A 17,664-nucleotide genomic window follows, 5' to 3' on the forward strand; every position below is an offset into this window, starting at 1 on the left:
CGGGCGCGGTCTGATCGATGGCGATGACATGCGGAAAAAGTCCAAAACAAACCTTAAACTTGTAGACGAAAACTAAATTGAACCCCGAACTTGTATTCCTAGAAATTAGCACACCTCTTCAATCCCGGTCTATTTTAAACTTTCAAAGCGTTTGCAAGCAGGGATTGTCGCCGTGGCAGGTCGAATCCTAGGATTGTTGTCTGCGTTCCTGACTGGGTCGGCCCAACAATTAAACCACATGGAGCAGGGCCGAGATTTGAATCATTTTTTGAAGTACAACATATTGAAAACGTGCAGGCCCGAACAATTTTTGAAATATCATTTTTCTTTAGTGGGAACACATTTTGAAAATTCTGCAGGCCCGCACAGTCGCTCGCTTGCCTAATTCATTAATTTGATTGATTTTCTTGCATGACATGCAGCAGCATCGGGAGCGGCGGAATCACCTGGGCTACGGATTTGTCGATTAGTTGATTCTCGAAATAAGGTCATTCGAAAAAAAACTGCCGCTTTCTTAAGGCTTCAAACGAACGACTAGTCATTAAGAAACCATGAAATCCAAGTCTATTTTGGACCTTCCATGAAGAAGTTTTGCCTGCGCGCGGCCTCCCGCGTGGCGTGTCGCCTGCGCACTGCGCCATCGAGTTCGTGCAGTACCACGGGATCTCGCAGCACGAAAGAAGGCCACCCCCTCGGCAACACCAAGTCCTGCATGTTGGAGCCAATCCCTCTTGCCCTAGCTCACAGATGATCCCTCTCCTCGCTGGACACCTTTGTGCACACCTCTCGCTTTGCCTGGCTCGAACCGAGGAAGAAGAAGACAGAACAGGGAAGGAGAAGAAGCAGTGGACACAGTGGTGTTTCCCGGCGCACATACGCCCGCCGGTACAACGGCGATCTTTTCCCAAGCACAAACTCGACAGCACGGCAATTACAACAGTCATCCAGGGCTTTTATACCTGGGCCGTGCTGGAGCTATAGCAGGCGATGTAAAATAAGGCACGTCACTATAGCTCCAACAGGCGCAGCAAAATCCAGCGTGCCTGAGCAGCTGGTACTACGATATAACACATACGAAAACTATGAAACAACATATAGAATACAAATAAATATGAAACAACTATTCATAGTATAGTTCAAGCCCAACACCACAAGCTAGTCCATACGATAGAAATAAATCTAGATAAAAACGATACTACGATGCAAATATAGTAGATTACGTCGATGATAAACTAGATAAACTACTCCTCGTTCTCGTCCTCCTCGGTGGTGTAGTCCGATGACAGAAATGCGTCCTCCCATCGAGGATCATTGTCGTCCCAGGTCGACGCAACTGCCAGTTCGCACTGGGCTTCCGCCAGTGCCTTTCGCTCACGCCTGTTCGTCCGTTCTGCGGCTCGCACCGCCCTCCTCTGCTCCCAGAACTTGTTCTTCGCGGCGACATCCTCAGGGAAGCGCTCATGCCACACCGCCATGACATGCTCATCCGCCTCAGCGATGAGAAGGCGGCGCTCCCGCTTCCGTTGGATGCGGTGGTCCTCCTCGGTGACTAGCCACGGGGTAGGCGCGAGTTTCTGTGCCTGCTCCCGCATCTGCGCTTCCGAGAAGTTCATCTACGCCTGTGGCCTCCCGTGGCGCCACGCCGCCACGTCGTACGCGCGGGAGGCCTCGTCGGCGGTCTCGAACGTCCCGAGTACGAGGCATGTATTACTGGAGCAGATCTCCGCATAATACACGCTGGAGGGGTGGGCGCGGATGCCGTTGTAGCCGGAGCTGCTCCGGGTGCGGCGGCATGGCGGCGGCGGGGAAGAAGGCGCTGGAGGCGAGGAAGAAGGGCGCGGCTGCGGGGGCACCGGCAGAGGCGAGTAAGAAGGAAGAGAGAGGCGACGGAGACGGCGGTTGGCGGTGCCAGCGCGCGGGTTTTATAGAGCACGCGGCGAAAACTGCTGCGCGCGTAGATTTTTTTTACCGCGCCTGCTAGAGCGCGCCAACCGGGCTCGCGCGCATAAAAACCACGTTATTTTCCGCGCGCGCCATAGCTAGCGCGCTTGCTGGAGATGCTTTAAGGCGGTCTTCTTATGAGTTCCATGTCATTGAGAGAGAGAGAGAGAGATTGCAAACACCGTGTAGCTCCTCAGGCCTTAATTATGTTATGTTATGTGACTGCACACAAGGAATCAAGCAAGCAGACATCATGGCCAATCCTTTGCCTGTGAACACACAACCAATAATGATATTCTGATTTACTAGAAGTTAAGGATACAAGAAAAAATGCTGGGTCGTACTCACATAATCAGCAGTCTCCATTCCGAAATGCAAATCGACCGCCGATGTCAAACGTGACGCCGACGACCGTGTCATCGATCGAGTTACCTAATATCTGAAGACCGCTTGTTAGACCAGAACCCCTCATGACGTAGCTGCATACTCCAAAGACCTTATCAATAAGGGGTGGTACGTAGTGTGAGTGTAACACCCATGTCGAACTTGAGCTCCACGGCTGGCAACGCGGTCCAATTGTTAAAGGGCAGAAAGAGATCGTTCCCAAAGCACATATATTCTGATCCCTTGTTATGATTACGATTATATTTCAGAGGTGTCATTGCCTCGGTGATCACCGTGTCAAGTTGGTCGAAGGTATGTGCCAGTAGTATTGTCCATTTAGCCCCAGTGTCTACAATCATTTCTGCGGGGTTGTGACCAACGCGACCCCATTGACAACCACCTCATCCAGCTTCAGTGCATACGTTTGATCACCTTTGATCCCCCGAAGTTTTAAAAAATAAATCATTGTTTTCATTTTTTTTTTGAATTTACTGGTTATGAGGGTGTAGGGGCACCCGGGAGTTGTCACACATTTCTCTTTGTTCTAGTTACCATAAACTTGTACTTGTATGCGCAGACATGTGTTTGCTTTTTTTTCCAACCAGGCTCACACCCCTTTCCATTAATCGCTTAACGGAAATATTACAGTCTCAGTTGTTTTCAAACCACAGCACCCTGAACTACCCGAGACCGACTAAGCAAAAGGAGACCGAAAGGGGAGAGCGAGTTGGGGCATCAACAGGAAACCCGCAACAAATGACTCTAAAACGAGTCATCCACCACGGAGCAAAAACCTGTTGACACCTACCATCCCAACCTCGAAACGAACAGCACGGCGACCACTTCGCGCAATCAGGACTAAAGTACGGGACACCACCACCAAAAGGAGCCACAAAACATCTCAGCGGGCATCAAACCCCAGTGAGATCAAAGACATCACAGACTACTGTCCAGAACAGCTTCAAGCCCCCACGCCATTCCCAGCATGAGCCTTCCCCTGGGAGTAAAACAGTCCACCAAAGACGCAGCCACGCGCACCATCTTCTGTACTCCAGTCTGGACTCTTTCCTTGTCAATTCCTTTCAGAAGACCTGACCAATACATTAAAAAGGAACACACAGTGAAAACAGCCTCCAACGGAGAGCGAATGATACAGTTATCAAAGGTTGCCTTGTTACGGGTGCACCAAATACCCCGACATATAGCAGCAACCATAGTCATGTAATGCTTTTTGCCCCCAGGAAGATATTTATAGAGCCATGCCCAGCTCTGCCAAATAGTTTTAGGAGTACAGGATGTTCCCAAAGCAGCCCCAATCACCCCCCAAACAGAACGGGCAAACACACACCCAAAGAAAAGGTGATCAGCAGTTTCAATATCATGGCAGAACGAACAAATTGGATTCCCTGGCCATTTTCTTTTACGCAGGTTGTCCCTGGTAGGGATGGCATTTTGAAAAGGTTGCCAAAGGAAGATTTTGATCTTCAGAGGAATCTTAGCTTTCCAGATCCACTTGTAATCAAGTCCTGATAAATCTTTTTCTAACCACTCGTAAACAGATTTTGTTGTAAAATCTCCTTTGCTATTAAACTTCCAAACAACTTGATCAGGTGAATCATTCAAAGGTAGCTTTTTAGCCCCATCCACCACATTAGCCCACTGATCAGATAACTCAGCAAAGAGATTACGCCGGAATCCCATCACAAAGTTATTAGCAGCAAAATTCGCTAAGGTGCATTCTTGCTCTTGACAAATATCATATAGAGCAGGATAGCATTCTTTCAAAGGATTCTCAGAAATCCAGGGATCGTGCCAGACCCTAGCCAGATCACCCATATTAATGCGGATCCCTCTGCCCTCCATATACACCTTTTTAACTTTCATAATAGCTTTCCAACAAGGGGAGTCATTAACTCTGATCTGTACATTAGCCACCGTTTTGCGCTTAAAGTATCGAGCCCGCACGATCTTTTGCCACAGTCCATCACCTGACTCCAACTTCCACCACCATTTAACTAGGAGACTAATATTCTGTTTATGCAGATCCTTAATACCCAATCCCCCTTTATTCTTCGAGCGACAAACTCTGGACCACTTAACCCAGTGATAGGCCCGCTTATCTTTTTTTCTCCTCCAAAAGAAGCGCCTACGATGTTTATTCATCTTCTCAATAAACGTTTTGTTAAGGAGGAACATAGACATGAAGTAAGAAGGAATCCCATCTAGGCTAGAGTTAACCAAGGTTAATCTAGCACCAGACGAAGCAACATAACTAATCTAGGCAGCCAATCTCTTTAGAAGCTTAGCATCTAGGAAGTCCCAGTCCACAGTTTTAAGCATGGCATACGTCACGGGGACCCCCAAATATCTCATAGGAAACTTGCCAATCTGGCACCCAAACATCCCAGCATAAAATTGATCAATATCATTATCCCCACCGATCGAAAAAACCTCGCTTTTATCAAAATTAATTTTAAGCCCAGACATCAATTCAAACAAATAGAGAAGCAGCTTAACATTTACTGCCTTATCCACATCATGAGAGAAGCAAATAACTGTATCATCTGCATACTGCAAAATCCCCACTCCCCCTTAATAAGATCAGACGCGAGCCCCTCGAACAACTTATTTTTTTGGGCAGCCAGAACCATCTTGGTCAGACACTCAGCGGCCATATTGAACAAAAAAGGGGAATGAGGGTCACCCTGACGCACCCCTTTGGCACTTTGAATATAGGGCCCGAGCTCATCATTGATCTTGACACTAACCGTGCCATCACGAAGAACCTGGGACACCCACCCACACCACTTAGAATTAAAGCCTCTCTTACTATGACAATCAAGAAGGAAATCCCAATTGACCTTGTCGTAGGCTTTTTCGAAGTCAAGTTTAAGGACAATCCCCGTCCTTTTTTCACATGGGTATAATGAATGACTTCATGAAGCGACAGGATCCCGTCCATAATGTCCCTCCCTTTTATGAAGGCATTCTGCTGTATACTAAACAGTTTGGGGGCATATACACTCGCTCTCCTGTCCATGACCTTGGTGATCAGCTTATAAGGGCATCGCAACAAGCAAATAGGTCTGTACTGCTGAATTCTATTGGCCTCCGAGGTTTTAGGCAAAAGGGTGATAATGCCATAATTCAAGCGTTGCACATCTAGCCTGCCCTCGTGAAACCACTCAAAAAGCCTAAGGAGATCCATGCAAACAACATCCCAGCAGTGCTGGTAGAAATCAACAGGTACACTATCAGGGCCAGGTGCACGATTAGGCTCCATAGCAAAGAGAGCAGCTTTAATCTCCTCAAGGGAAAAGGGTTTAGTTAACTCATCATTATCAGTCAAGGATATATTCTCCTCACTAGACCACAAGGATGCGTCAACACTACACATATTACCAGGTGCAGGTCCAAACAATTCCTTATAAAAGTCAGTAGCATGGGCTAGTAAATTATTGGTCCCCTCAATAGTAACAGAACCACATTCAAGAGAACGCATCATATTTTTCCCGCGTCTCCCATTGGCCACTTTATGGAAGAAATCGGTGTTATTATCACCTTTCAATAGCCACCTTTCGGTAGATTTTTGATGCCAGCATGATTCCTCTTCAAGGTATATACTATTAAGTTCCACCAGGATATTTAACTTCCTCGTATACACCTCCCCGCACAGATCATATTGCTCTTCTAATAGCTCCAACTCCTGAAGCTCGAATCTAAGTAGATTCTTCTTAATCCTACATTTGCCAAAGTTATTTGAGCCCCACCCTTTAAAAAATTTCTTCATCCTCTTCAACTTAATGTTCAACACATCAATAGGATCATCCGTGTACACCGGCCTAGCCCAGATTTCAGAAACAAGCGGTAAGAACTCTGGATTGCTCAACCAGGCGTTATCGAATTTAAAACATCTATTGCCGGGGGCCCTGGATGAAGTCACCCCCCCATCCAGCAGCAAAGGGTTATGATCAGATAAATTCTTGACTATTTTAGTAACCGACGCCAACGGATATAGGTCTTCCCAATCGGAGGACATCAAGACCCTATCAAGTTTTTCCAAAGTGGGATGTTCTTGTTTGTTAGACCATGTGAAGCACCCACCGCCCATAAAAATCTCCCTCGGACCTAGTAGATGGATGACAGCATTAAAGACATCCGAGAAATGGGATAAAGGGGTCTTTTTATTTTTTTTCCCTGCAGTGTCTAATGATGTTAAAATCACCACCCACCAAATAAGGAGTTTTAATCCTATGACAGAAGGAAGACAATTCAGCCAAAAATTCAGGTTTATTTTCATCGTGGGTTGCACCATACACCACCAACAGAGCCCATTCACATCTCTTAACCTTGTCAAAGAGATTAATCTGCAATATATATTTACCACGCACAACATCTATAACCTCAAGTGTTTCTAGTCTCAATCCACATAATATCCCACCAGACTTCCCAATCGATGGGATCCATTCCCATCTAAAATCCGAATGGGGGTCAAATCTCCTAAAAAAGGAGGGCTTATAATCCCTTTTCATGGTCTCTTGCAAACCAATGAAGTCCACTTTATTGGTATTAATGATATCCGTGAGGCAGGAAGCCATACCACCTTTTCCTGCCCCCCTACAATTCCAAAAAACCCCTATCATTTATAACGTCCAGGTTTATCTCTCACCCTGGTAGGCCTACTATGATTCAGAGTAGACCTACTCTCAGCCTCTTTTTTCTGTTTTCGAGTCACAGGTCTAATTGTGATGTTAGGAGACGAAACCACAACTTTATCTTTCTTAGGGGATTTTTTCTTTTTTCTCCTGGAATACACAGGAATAAATGGGGCATCATCTTCCATGTCCTGATCATCCCAGGTTAAGGAGAGAGGAACAACATTGCCTAAGCCATCTTTGATGGTGATATCCCTAGGACTAGTTACTTTCTCATGCAGCACTTGCCTAGATATTTCAAGTTCACGAAGGATATTAACAGTATTGAAATTATCATCAGGTATATTAACCCCCATAAGCGAGGCACGGATCATGATGGCTGTGTCAGACAGAACAGAGAATTGGTTACCAGCAGGGGGTGAGAAAGTACATTCAGAGTTGCGCTTCTTCATGCGATCCGTTGCCCTCTCCTCCACCCTAGCGAGCTTTTGATACTGATTGCGACCCTCAGGTCCAGATGACACATGCAGCTTTTCATGTATAGGAGATCCAGTAGGAGACTCAACGGTATACAGACTGCGAGTCTCGCTACCTTCCTTCGATCCCTCCTCCAGCTCAACAACCCGAGGCATATTAGGCCATGCCACATAGTCTGACAAACAAGGTATAGTACTCACATCATCTTTTCCATCATAACACAAAAGGCAGGTTAGGGAGGGATAGGAGTCAAAGCCCAAGCACCTGAGTTCAGCTTCTCCGCATGCCTGGGTGAGCCATCCAAGGATTCATTATCATTCCTGACAGGGTTGCTCTCTGTGCTCACATCATTCTGTCCAGAGGAGTCCAACGCTTCATGCTCTTCAGCCATGGTATGAATCAGAAGCTCGGTATGATTTCCTTCATCACTCTCTTCTTCCTTTTCATTCTCAGAAACGGCAGACAGCCGAGTGGTAGCAGAATATTTCTGGCAAAAGGAATCCCCAGCAGCAGAAGCACTTGTCCCTCCTTGCTCGTATGATGTAGAAGCCTGGAAATCAAATCTAGCCTTTTTCTGGACAGAAGGAGAATTACTGTCAATAGGAATAGAATACTGACTCGCACCAGGAGCACCCACCACCACACGTTCAACTTCATAGTAGAAATCATAAAATTGTTCTCCCAACATTCCCTCAGCAGACGGTGGGATTTTATCCACTTCCCTGCACCCCAGAAGTATACGAGCATATTCAGGTTTATGCAGAGTAGCTTTATCCACCTCCAAAGTGACCCCCACCAGCGCCCCAGCATATGAAACATGTTGCACACATCGTTTCTCCAAGGGGACATTGCGAACACGAACCCAAGCTTTCTGCAGATCAGCTTTGGCACCCACTGATGCAGACCAAGGAGAAATAGACACCACGACTGAATCATTCAGAATAGGAAGTCTCCTACCATAGCAGCAAGCTCTTTCAACTTCATGAGCATTAGGAAATCTCATCACAAACTGCGTGGGACTGATTTGGCGTGCAGTGCATCGCCATTTTTTAGGTTTTTGAGCAAAAAAGCCATTGAACTCAGTCTCAATTTCTTTCACAGATGCCACACCCTCCACCAAGGTAATCACCACAGTATTAGTTTTCTCATTGGCCTGTTTATCCGCACAACAATCAGGGATGAAGAAGAAGCCCTGCCCAGGGGACTGGAAACCGCACATGAATGGAACACATTCCCAAGACTGAGGAATCTGACATAACTGCGCCATGTGCCCAAGTTTACCGCATTTCTCACATCGAATGGTAGGACAGCGAGGAGCAAAATGACCTGGAAGGTTGCAGTTGAGGCAGCGCTCCTCCCCGCCCTTGCTGACAGGAGCAGGCGGAGCTGGTGGGGGAGCCAGATCCCCGTCCTTCGCCGCCGTCTTGCCCGTGTGGGTAGGCCACTGGTCCCTGGAGCCCCCGCCTTGCATCTTCGCCGCCGCATCCCATCTGCTTCCCGACGCCGCACCTCCAGATCTGGCACCACCGGGCGGCGGCGGGAGGTTCGTGCGCTGCCACACCAGGTTGCGCCCCTGGTTGGATGGGGCTTGGGCGCTCCCCCCTCTGATGCTGCCACGGCCCGCGCCCTCGCGACCCCCGAACTTGCTGCCGCCCCGATCCGCCATCTTGTCGGCTTGAGACGCAGCCGAGCCGCCCGCCACCTGTGCGAAGGACCGCGCCTCCCCGGCGACCTTCCCTGGCCACCACTGGAACGAATCAGAAGGTGGAATGGGGCAAACCCTAGATCTGGACCAGAGGTGGGAGAAGAAATGTTGAAGATGCGAATCGCCCGCTCCCTGGGATGGGGGATCCGCACGCGGCCTCTTATCCTCCCCATGCCCATTGCTGGGTCCCTCATGGCGGTCAGATGTCCATGGATCTGGCCCTCTCTCCCCCGCACTCTTGCCAGGTGGAGCGCACCGAGAGGCGGTCTGCCGCCATGCCCCACACCCATGCAAACTGGACCCAGGAGCAGTCGAGGGCATGCATGGCTGTGGAAGCCGCCGGTCAACCCTGACCAGGTGACATGGAAAGGAGAGGGCATCGCCGTCGTACACGCCCTCCCCTTCCCGGAGGGCCCGCGCATCCACCGTCCGCCCGCCGGCGTCGAGCAGCACCAGACGAAGCGCCTCGTGTCGGAGGAGCAGGATCCCTGACTGGAATGAGATCGAACGACGGGATCGAAAATCCAGGGCAAACGAGGCCTCCCATCTCGTGTCGTCGGGATCACCCGAGTCGCCCTCCCTCCTCGACGGGCGCTCGCTACGCGCGCCGAAACCCACACTCGCCGCCGCGCCGCGCACGGTGCCCGCGGTTGACGTCGCGCTCGCCACGCCAGGCGCCATCAAAAATCGGATTGCCAGGCTCCAGACATGTGTTTGCTATAAACCAGATAATTTTAGCTATAGTGCAGAAAAGAACGTGTCATGAATTTTCAGTTACTTTGATAGGTACTTCTTCCTTGAGATTTACAGTTTGTAAGCAAGACATATTGAGTTATATTTAACGCATGTCCTGCAATGTAACTTGAAGACAGCAAGGTATGCCTTTGTTGGGAACATTTTTGTGTTCCTTGTATTGGTATTAGTTGAAGTCTCTTCAATGAGTCTGCTTTACTTCCGTCCAAATTGCGTGATGCTATCAGTTGAAGGTACTAGATGCCATTGCCTGGTATTTAAATTAGTACACCATTTGACGCGAAACACTTCTGAATCTGCACTTCAGTTGGTAGAGTTTGACAGATCATAGTGCTGTAAGACTGAAGAAATAGAACAATCAGAGATTGTGATAGTAGCAAAGCAATAGAATTTTAGATAATGAGCAAAGCAGTGCGTAGGCTAGACTAGACCAAAATCAGTTGCTACCATAATTGGGAATCTTGTATGAAAGAGGAACACAAAGCCATGAATGAACGAGTAGCAGCAAACTCTGTAGATCAGGCAACCTGCACCAGCGAGGATGTGGCTGCAAACAAGGAATCAAGCAAGCATGCATCAGGGCCAATCCTTTGCCTGTTAACACACAACCAATACTGATATTCTGATTTACTAGAAGGTACGGATACAAGAAATAAATTGATGGGTCGTACTCACATAATCAGCAGTCTCCATTTCGAAATGCAAATCGACCGCCCTGGATGTCAAACGTGACGCCGACCGACCGTGTCATCGAGTTCCCTAGTATCTGAACACCGCTTGTTAGACCAGAATCCCTCATGAAGTAGCTGCACACTCCAAAGTCCTTATCAATAAGGAGTGAGCTCCGGGGTGGTAGTGTGAGTGTAACACCCATGTCGAACTTGAGCTCCACGGCTGGCAAAGCGGTCCAATTGTTAAACGGTTGAAAGAGGTCGTTCTCAAAGCACATATATTCTGATCCCTTGAGATTATTACGATTATACTTCAGAGGTTTCATTGCCTCGGTGATCACCATGTCAAGTTGGTCGAAGGTATGTGCCAGCAGAAGTGTCCATTTAGCCCCAGTGTCTACAATCATTTCTGCGGGGGTTGTGACCAACGCGACGCCATTGACAACCACCTCATCCAGCTTCAGTGCATACGTTGATCGTCGAAAAGCCAGGAACAAGGGAGTATAGGTAGCGGAGCTGACACGACTATAATTCCCGATGGACAAGTAGCCTGCCTTCCTTTTGTCACTTGGAAAGCAGTAGCTGAAGGCCTTGTAGCCGACCAGTGGGCCTACTTGTTCAAAGAAGGAGAATGGCTCGTCAGCGAATCCCAATATGCCAGCTTCGTACTGGTTGTACTCTGTGTCCAAGTTGCAGCCGAAGAGGAAACTAGGGAAGCTGTATCCCTTGGCATACTGGCCGATTGCGAGCCTGTCCCTCACCAGCTTGCCGGTGGAATATGTAGATGATCCTCCGAACGTCATGGTGTAAAGGCAATTGTTCTCTTCCTCCAAGCATGCTTTGGTCTGAAGACGTAGCGCCCGGTGGATCAGGTCGCAGAATTTTTCCGAGCACCTAACACGCGTCAAACTCGATGACTTGCTGGGGTCGAATATTTCCCCAGCATCCGATTGCTTGTGGCACCGGAGAGTGCATGGTTCGCACTGAACAAAAGAAAGTGAGGCTCCAGTATCAACTGCCACGAGATTCCACACCGGTGGCGTGCCCAGCTTGATGGGCATCAGAAAGAGGAAGTTGTTTATACTGTCATCCCGTATCAGGTCAATCGGCAGCGGAACGTCCTTCTGAACGATGTTTCCAGCTGACCTCCGGTAGACGAGGTAGTGTTGCTGGACGCATGGATGGTCCTTCTGAAACAACGGGAACTCAAGTGCTCCATCCGAGTTGACAACATGATCTGTTAAAACATTCCCGACGGACTCAGTTACATATATAATATAAGGATATATTTCAGAAACAAGCAAATAACCTACTATTTGTTGGATATGGATTTTGCGCGACCAATTGCTCAACTGGTTTTGAGAGCGTTCAATTGTGCTTTAACTAGAACATAAAGGCACGCGTAGCCGCACACGTTCATTTGAGAAAGAGATATATAAATATTTGATAAATTTTTGACAATTAAATAGGTGGAATTTAAACAGTTCATAGCCCTGCTATAGCTATTTGAGCATGTTGCCGCTAAATGATTTCATGTACGATTTGCCGCTATAGCCCAGCTATAGCTGTTTTTAAGGGTTGCCGCTATATGCCATAGCCCGCTATTTAAAACAGCATGTCACATGAAGGCTCCGAGAATTGTTTGCGGACCAGCAGCCCAATTAAGGACCAGTTTGGACGGTTTAAGAAATAACTGCCTCTCCCTAGTTTAAAAAATAAATTGTCCTTAAAATTTGTTGAGACTTCTAAATTAGTTATCCCATAATTAGTTTAGAAGTCTCAATGAATAAGAGAGACTGCTTACGGGAAACACTAGGAAAGAAGTGGCTTATTTTTTAAGCTGTCAAAAGAATTGGCCCTAAGTTGACCAGGCAAACGCGGGTGTTAAATTCACAGGTAAGGCAAAGTGCGCTCCGCAACAGGAAGGATAGATCTAGTGCGCGCGCGCGTGTGTTTTGCAGATCCGACGGTTGACAACCTAAAATCGTTGTGACGGGCCATAGGTGGCTCAGGTTTACTGTTTATAGTAATCCAAATCTAGTCTCCATGAGTGTGCACAAAGGCATGTGTTTTGTGCCAAAAAACAAAACAGTAGCGGTGATGAAAACTAACAACCAACATTTAACAAAATGATGTATGAAGCAAACATGTATGCCATATTTATTTAGATGCCACAAAAATACATGTATGCGCAAAAAATATTTTTTTTCTAGAGATAAATGTTTCGAGCAAACTACATCACACTAGTAGAAAACAGGGCTTTGGTCACAGGGCAGTATGCACATTAGTCCCGGTTCAGTCACGAACCGGGACTAATGTGAGCATTCGTCCCGGTTCGTGCGGCTAAAGCATTAGTCCCGGTTCACCTGGGCCCTTTAGTCCCGGTTGGTGCCACGAACCGGGACTAAAGGGTGCGATGTCCATTAGTCCCGGTTGGTGGCACCAACCGGGACTAAAGGTTTGCCTTTTTGAGATAGCTCTCTATATATTGTTGGCCTCTAGAGAGCCATGTATTTTAAATAATAATACTCAAAAATTACATTAGTATGTTTCATTTTTTTACATTTGTATTTTTGAAAAAAAAGACGAAAGAAATTTTAGCCTCCCCACCCAAATTTACATGCTACCATGAATTCTTGCTTCATTGTACATATAGTATAAAAATTGTTGGGTTTTTTGCCTCAATTTTGCTTTTTGCTGTATTGGCACGCCATGTATGTTAGCTAAAGTTTTCAATTACTCCCTCCGTCCTTGAAAAGTATACATATAGAAATTTTAGGACAAATTATGGAGTGGAGTAAAAAATGCATTGGAAAGGTGCAAGCCACCATCTCTCTCCTCTTTAACTACCGACCCTCCGATGAGCTAAGTGCATGTAGAAATTAAGAAGATCATATATATAATGTTATTGGTCTTGATTACTATGTGATGAGAGATAAACATGTTTTTCTACTATAAAATGCATTAGAAGATAGAAGTACATTCTTTTGGACAAATTTTAAAGTCAAAGGTATACTCTTCGGGAAGGGAGTAAGAAACAACATACTCCCTCCGTTCCTTTGTATTAGGTGTATTTTTTTGATAAAATTCCACAATATAATGTGTATTTGTTCTAATTTCTCGTAATTCCGTTTATCCCTATAGAAAAATGAAAGTATCTCTCACCTGATTACATTTATCTCTCCTCGTAGAGGAAAAAAGGAAACTATCTCTCTCTCAATTGCGTGATTAATGAATTAGACAAGGGTAATTTCGCCTAAATTGTCAACAGTTATGTGCCTTACTCATCATGCTGAAAATAATATACCTTACATAAAGGAATGGAGGGAGTATATTTCTATTGTGCTAAATATATTCTCTTTAGAAATTCCTCTACAAGTAATTACAAAGGTGGGCTTAACCATAAACCATTTACGGTAAAGTATTTTATTTAGGACAAGAAATCCTTTTTATAGAAAATCACAAAAAATATTGGGGCCTTATTTTCTAGGGAGAAAAAACTTCAGGCTTCATTGCACTGCGAGAACTTACTTCCTATAGGGCCATTCTATCTGGGCTGGCCCATTATCTCTGGTTTAAGGAACCTTCTACTCGGTTTTGAGTGGTTCGGGGAAGCTTCTGGCTGGTTTCTTTCCTTGTTTCTCTGCATTTTTTTCTCTTTTTATTTTATTCTTTTTTATTTGCATTCAGTTTTTTTTCCTTTTATTCTGTTTCATTATTTCTAAATTTTCAAATCAGCATGTTTTAGTGTCTGAACATTTCTTTTCATTTCATGAACATTTTTAAAAATTGCAAGGACAAATATTTACGTTATCATGAACATTCTTATATGTATGACAATTTTTAAGAGTTGTGAAAGAATTTTTATAAATGTGCAAATATTTTCTTATATGTAAGACCATTTTCAAATGTTGCACGAATAATTTTTATATTTTCTTAAACATTTTATGAGTGTCTTAATTAATTTTTTTGATGGCACAAACAAATGTTTTATAAGCTTTGAAATTTGAAAACAGTTGTGTGAATAAACTATTTTCATGATCAATCTTTCAAAGATGTCATGAACCATTATTTAAATGTACGGAATGTTTTGATAAATGGGTTAAAAATGTTTTTTAAATGATAAAATCATTTTTAAACATCCCATGATTATAATTTTAATTGTTCTAACTTTACTAAACTCCGCGAACACTATTTTTATGAACATTTTTTCCTGGTGAGTGTAACAAATTAAAAAATTCCAACGATATTTTTGAAAACTACATGAACACTTATTTTAATTGCACAAAGAAATTTGCAAATTACATAACATAATATGATGGTTTTTCTAAATAAATTATTTTTATTAACATAGAAAACAATATAAATAACTAAAGGTTAAAATGGAATGGGAAAGAAAACGGGCTTAGGCTGCATACGATGTGTCAGGCCAGTGCTAGGAAAGCGGAAACTTTGCCTAGCCCATTGAAGGTGCGCTGTAGGCGAGATTCCCATATGACTAGCAGCAAGCAAGGTATAGATGGAGAGCTCCTATACCGCGCCTTTAGCTCCCTGAAAGGGAAGTGGCGCTCATAGCAGTGCGTAGTGGGCCGTCCTACGATCGTGCAGCGCACATGAATTGTATTTTATAACGTAGACAGACCCCAAAAAACAGAAATCCGTTGGTGCTCTTGGGAGCGCGCTGCTGCATGCGAAAAACATATTTCAAACTGTGAAAAAATTCCAAACAAAAATTTGGCGCATACATCTCAACATTATATATGCGCACATCAAGTTTCAGAGAAAATCGACATTTTATGTGCCTTGTGTAAAAAGACAAAAGAATGTCTTGTGAAAAGCATTTTTTAACACTGGATTTTGTCTTTTTCATACACAACACGTAAGTTGTCGGCTTTTCGCGAAACGACTTTGTGAGCATGTACAATATCAAGATATAAGCGCCAAGTTTTTGTTTAAATTGAAATTTCAAAATATGTTTGTTTGACATTTAAAAAATGATGAACTTTTATTTACAAAATGAATGAAGTCGACAAAATTGAGAAAATTTCACAAAATTTGAAAAATCGTTTGTGAAGTATAAAAAATCGTTTTTAAAATTCCACGCATTTGAAAAATCATGAAAAGCAAAAAGAAAAAAAAAAGTAAAAATCGTCCAAACAAAACAACAAGAAAAAGAAAAGCCATCATTGTTCTGTTTAGCGTTCCATTTGACACAGAACAAAAGGAGAAAAAAGAAGTATCTAGCCACACGAGGTGCAGAGTCCCAGATGGCCATCTCGGTTCTAATCCGTGAGGTCTACTGTTCGAAATCTCACCTATACCTATTTATGATGGAATTTCTTATCCTATAGAATTTCTTCAAAATTATGCAAACCAAAGCAAGCCTAATAAAACTAAAATAACAATTCCTATAATAAGAATCTTAACCTATAGAATTCCTACAAAGTTTATGTAAGTTGGGCGCAGCAGGAGGGCGCCTTACCCTCTAGTTACTTACCAAAGGTGGAGGAGGGGCAGCCGGTGCATGATGACATCCTTGGTGCAAGGATCAAGAGAAGCAGCACTATGGCAAAATCCATTGCACTACTGGGGTGAGAGTGTACCAACGTTAACGTGTAAGAGGACTTAGCACTTGGCTTTGATTTCTAACCGGGGATTAAGAAGTGGAGCGATCTGCAAGTGTGCAAACAAATGTGAAACCAGTGGTTAGGAGTGTCAAGTTTGACTTGCTGATTCAGGACACGCGAAGGTGAAAAGTGACGACCAACCCTAGCAGGTGTCTTGACTTTGAACATGACTTATTCGCAATAGCCAAACTTATTTTATACATTTATTAAAAGGAAATGTAACAGCCTATGATCAAGAAGAGGAGACCCGAAATGAAAAATAGAAAATTGGATGTAACAGACCGCTGATCATACAAGGTTTACCTGCTGCTGATTCGGATGAAGAAGACGCAAGAAGATCAATGCCAACTTTTAATCCATGAAAGCGAAACAGTTCGCTACCCAAGAAAGATCAAAGATCTGTTTTTCTTTCGGGAAGCAAACTATCGGCTATCGGGCAACTCCTGCGCTATAGGATTTGTTTCGTCCCGAGGGTGCGATTGGCCCATTAATAAGTGCCCCGGCAAGGTTAGTTTGCATGCAATGATTTTGTAATAAATAGGATTTATTTCCTAACGATTGTCTCCATAATATAAGATTTCACTCTAAAACAGTAGCTTCCAGAAATCACGCCAGATTTAATTCATTATTAGTGACATGCGGTTTGTTTCACACCATGGAATGTGTTTCTATCTCTGTATACTTTTTTCCCGCAAAAAAAAAAAATCTCTGTATACTTTTGCCTTATGTGTGGCTAGGTCTCAGTCGACTAATAAGACTTAAAAAAGTCTAAGTCAAATGACATACCATAACATGTAAGAAAGAAAAAGAAAACTAAAAAAGAAAATTTTACATGGATCTCCATGTAAGATTCTGCGGATATTGCATCGACTGGGACTCGATTAAGTCTCAGTCGACTAGCAATCCCGTTTCCTTTATATATACTTTATACTTAATAAGAAAAATAAATAGCGCTCTTTTGTCTTGTCAGGTCAACCGGTTTTTCTCCCACTATGTTCCTTCATCAATTTTTTTTCATCCAACTGGTTTTTCCCACCATGTCATATTTGACAACACCTTCCAAATACGCCGTTCAATCATAAAAACACGCCCTATGGCCACACTCATTCTCTTTTGCTTTAAATGAGAACTTCGCTGTGCAGCAATTTGTTCCTCAAAGATTATGTTCGAGATTTATTCCACTTCTTTGAGGAGTTGTATAGGTGGGGGAGTAAGAGCATCTATAGGCGGGCATTTCAAATCCGTTTCAAATGTCTGGGCGGATGACCCGGTCACGAAAATGCGATCCAGGCGGGCGTTTCAAACGGGCCTCAGACGCCCGAGCTGACCGACACCCCTTATATCCAGCCCAAATATGGGCGGATATGTGGGCGCCCAGGCATGCCCGCCAGGTCGGTCCCAGCCCACGCTGGCTCACCTGACTTCACATATATATTCCTTCCAATCCGTTC

The 17,664-nt window shown here is 44.6% G+C and overlaps 2 protein-coding genes across 2 annotated transcripts; both read right to left on the minus strand.

The window, feature by feature from the left end:
- Window positions 1–1,241: 1,241 nt before the first annotated feature.
- On the minus strand, window positions 1,242–1,613 carry LOC109738230 (uncharacterized). The gene has a single exon (XM_020297334.1). The coding sequence runs from the start codon at window positions 1,611–1,613 to the stop codon at window positions 1,242–1,244; it is 372 nt and encodes a 123-aa protein (XP_020152923.1).
- An 8,981-nt stretch (window positions 1,614–10,594) lies between these two features.
- On the minus strand, window positions 10,595–17,464 carry LOC109738231 (aspartyl protease family protein At5g10770-like). Its single transcript, XM_020297335.2, has 2 exons — window positions 16,084–17,464; window positions 10,595–11,823 (listed from the first exon to the last, which is right to left on the minus strand). The coding sequence occupies exons 1-2, from the start codon at window positions 16,163–16,165 to the stop codon at window positions 10,595–10,597; spliced, it is 1,311 nt and encodes a 436-aa protein (XP_020152924.2). The 5' UTR covers window positions 16,166–17,464.
- Window positions 17,465–17,664: the final 200 nt, after the last annotated feature.

Source organism: Aegilops tauschii, chromosome 4, assembly GCF_002575655.3.
Source record: "Aegilops tauschii subsp. strangulata cultivar AL8/78 chromosome 4, Aet v6.0, whole genome shotgun sequence".
NCBI classification, from domain to species: domain Eukaryota; kingdom Viridiplantae; phylum Streptophyta; class Magnoliopsida; order Poales; family Poaceae; genus Aegilops; species Aegilops tauschii.

Excerpts from the sequence above, each read along its gene's own strand:
- LOC109738230 (XM_020297334.1), bottom strand. The coding sequence starts at position 1,613 with ATGAACTTCTCGGAAGCGCAGATGCGGGAGCAGGCACAGAAACTCGCG.
- LOC109738231 (XM_020297335.2), bottom strand. The coding sequence starts at position 16,165 with ATGGATTTTGCCATAGTGCTGCTTCTCTTGATCCTTGCACCAAGGATG. Across the intron at positions 11,824-16,083 it reads CTGCCCCTCCTCCACCTTTG|ATCATGTTGTCAACTCGGAT; the intron begins GTAAGTAACTAG and ends ATGTTTTAACAG.